The sequence below is a fragment of the Poromitra crassiceps genome (genome assembly GCF_964638095.1).
Source record: "Poromitra crassiceps genome assembly, chromosome: 11".
NCBI lineage: Eukaryota > Metazoa > Chordata > Actinopteri > Beryciformes > Melamphaidae > Poromitra > Poromitra crassiceps.
Genome location: NC_139643.1, coordinates 20,520,551 through 20,523,269, shown reverse-complemented (window position 1 = coordinate 20,523,269; position 2,719 = coordinate 20,520,551). Strand labels below are relative to the sequence as shown.

At 42.8% G+C, this 2,719-nt stretch overlaps 1 protein-coding gene across 3 annotated transcripts in view; it reads left to right on the top strand.

Annotated features, from left to right (window-relative positions):
• LOC310784615 (uncharacterized protein) overlaps positions 1-2,208 on the top strand; it is a 28,475-nt gene extending 26,267 nt beyond the window's left edge. For 2 of the 3 annotated variants that reach the window (XM_083645612.1, XM_083645610.1), the window contains exon 10: positions 770-2,208. In XM_083645612.1, the coding sequence (XP_083501738.1) occupies positions 770-1,036 (267 nt within the window). In that variant the 3' untranslated portion in view covers positions 1,037-2,208. The remainder of the gene's footprint in view (positions 1-769) is intronic. The other variant, XM_083645611.1, reaches the window with a different exon arrangement.
• Positions 2,209-2,719: the final 511 nt, after the last annotated feature.

The window sequence follows — 2,719 nt, the reverse complement described above, 5'->3', positions numbered from 1 at the left end:
ATCATTCAGCTACGCGATCTGTTACCCCAAACAAACATGGCAGCTTCCAGTTCCAGCTTTCCACCCCACCACAGCTGACTTCCGGCAAACAACGCAACTCTTGTGAGACTTGAGTGAGATTCTCCTATCTGATAATCTGATCCTGTCAGTGGTAAAAACAAGCTCATTTAGTGCAGTAGGGGCATGTGGGAAAAGTGGCTGCCAACTGAAGCTATCTTGGTCAATACTGCACCAATTTCAAAGATTTCTGTTCACATTACAGTTATACATCAAATAAATAAATAAATAAATAAAATATGGTCCAAGTTAGAAAATACCAAAGTTCTCCTTTAAACATTGGTATAGGGCAGTGGTTTTCAAACTTTTTGTACCTGAGGTACGCCAATGGGCAAGACAAAATCTCAAGGCACACCTACTGTATTATATCCGTGCAAAATAGCCTCTATAACATGTGATATCACTCGTATCACTCTAAATGTTTTTATTTCCTTATGCTAAATAAAATGTATCAAACAACTATATTAATCGTGAGTCATGAAATATTTATGATCAAGATAATTCAGGAATTAATTTGAAACTTAAAATGACTACATCAAAGCAACAACACACTTTTTGTATAGTTGTAGGCTATATTTGCCTCAAAGCCAGTGTGCCTACTAGGCACACCATTTGGGAACCACTGGTATAGGGTGTGATGTGATGAGATACATTTTTAGGTTGAGAAATTGCACAAATTTTGCTTTGAGTTGAAAATATCCTTTGATTTTAGCAGGGAGCAACGAAGACGACAGATAAAGAGAAGCTGTTGGAAACACTGGGTGACTTGGGAGAGGAAGAGTTCAAGAGCTTTAAGTGGTTCCTGCAGCAGGATGACATCCTGGAAGGTCTCCCAGCCATCAAAAAGAGCCGACTGGAGAAGGCAGACAGGCAGGACACAGTGGACCAGTTGGTGCAGACCTACGACCAACGCTCTCTGGAGGTGACCAAGAAGATTCTGATGAAGATCAACAGGAATGATCTAGTGCACAGGTTGTGAAACAGCAGCTCAGGACCCAAAGGTAACTCATGAGGAGATGAAAATATAAACCTGTGAAAAACAGAAATGACACATGACTCATACGTTTATAATGCAGAGTCAAGAGGTAAAGACACCTGCTAAGCAGCCACACCACCAGACATAAAGTGACATTTCTGTCCTGTACATCTCTGTACACGCGTACAGCCACACCACTGGTCATAAAGTGACATTTCTGTCCTGTACATCTCTGTACACGTGTACGGGGGGGCACGGTGGCTCAGTGGTAGAGCTGTCGCCTCACAGTCAGAAGGTCCTGAGTTCGATTCTCGCCTGGGACACTGTGGGCGCTGTGGTTGTGTTCCCCCCCATATCTTCAGTGCCTACTGCCCAGGTGGGGTATCTCGTCGTAAGGGCCTTTCTGTCTGTGTGGAGTTTGCATGTTCTCCCCGTGCTCCCCCAGGGGGTTCCTCCGTATATAACCCCCCATTAAAAACATGCAGAAGATCAGATCGTCATCGTCATCTGACCAGTGACGACAACATCCGAAGTTGGTCCCCGGGCGCTGTACGAGAAAGCGACCACTGCTCCTGGCCTGCCCCCCGGAGGAAAAGGACAAGCCAGGATGGGTTAAATGCAGAGGAGAAATTTCACTGGCCACCGTCAGCATGAGTGTGTTGTGGCCATGCATGTGTTGATGTGTGATCGTGTGACAATGGAGACGGGCTTGTCCGTCTGAAATCGTGTTTGAAACACACTGTATGTGGCAACGTATCTGGCAAACCAAGATCCTTGGAATGACATTTGTTAGAGCCAGTTTCCAATTTCTCTATTTAATTATTCAAATTATTATATTATTGTTGTTTGGTGATTAGGATTCATTGTTCTATTAGGGGTTCTATTGGGTTTGAATTATTTGTCTAAAGTCTAATGTCTGATTGGGTTGATTTACTATTGGGTCTAATGGCTAATGAATTGGGGAGCCATAAAAGGATCTCCCCCTGCTGTCCTTTAAAATGTATTGCAGAGAGCTAAGCCAATATAATGTTATATGAAGTGATTGCAGGTGTGTTGGACAGACAGGTGTGTGCGATGGTGAGATGGGGAGCGGTACAGTTTTTTGACCGCAGAATAACAAGTTCTTGGTGATAATTTTTGTTTGGAAATAGTACATTATGAATGTTTTACTGCACGCCTGGACTGCAAATAAATATGATTTGAACTTTAACAAGGACCTCTGTACCTAATTGATTGGAGGCGAGTCAGAACCCACAACCCCATCAAAGGCAAGTGGCTATGGAACTAAATTTATTAAGAAGCCACCACATTTAGTCAAAAAACTCCGTAATAGTGTGGATCAAAACTCCGAAGGATAAAGGAGGAACGGAGGATCGCAGGATTTCAACAGATTGCAGCACTGCATGAGAAGGAACACACAGGAGGCTGCCTGTGAGTAAAAGTAGTGCTGGCCAATTTATGGATGAAATGCTGTGTTTGAGACAAACACTTCATCAAACAATGGAAATACCAACATGCACTAATGGAATGTTTGACAAAACGAAGTGGAATTGGAGCCACCAGTGATATTTTGACACTTGTGGAAAATGATATGAAAAGCAAATGAAGTGGGAAAAATCTGCTGTGATGATGTTCACATGTTCATGAAACAAAATGCATGGATGAACCAAGAAGCTGCAAGCAGAA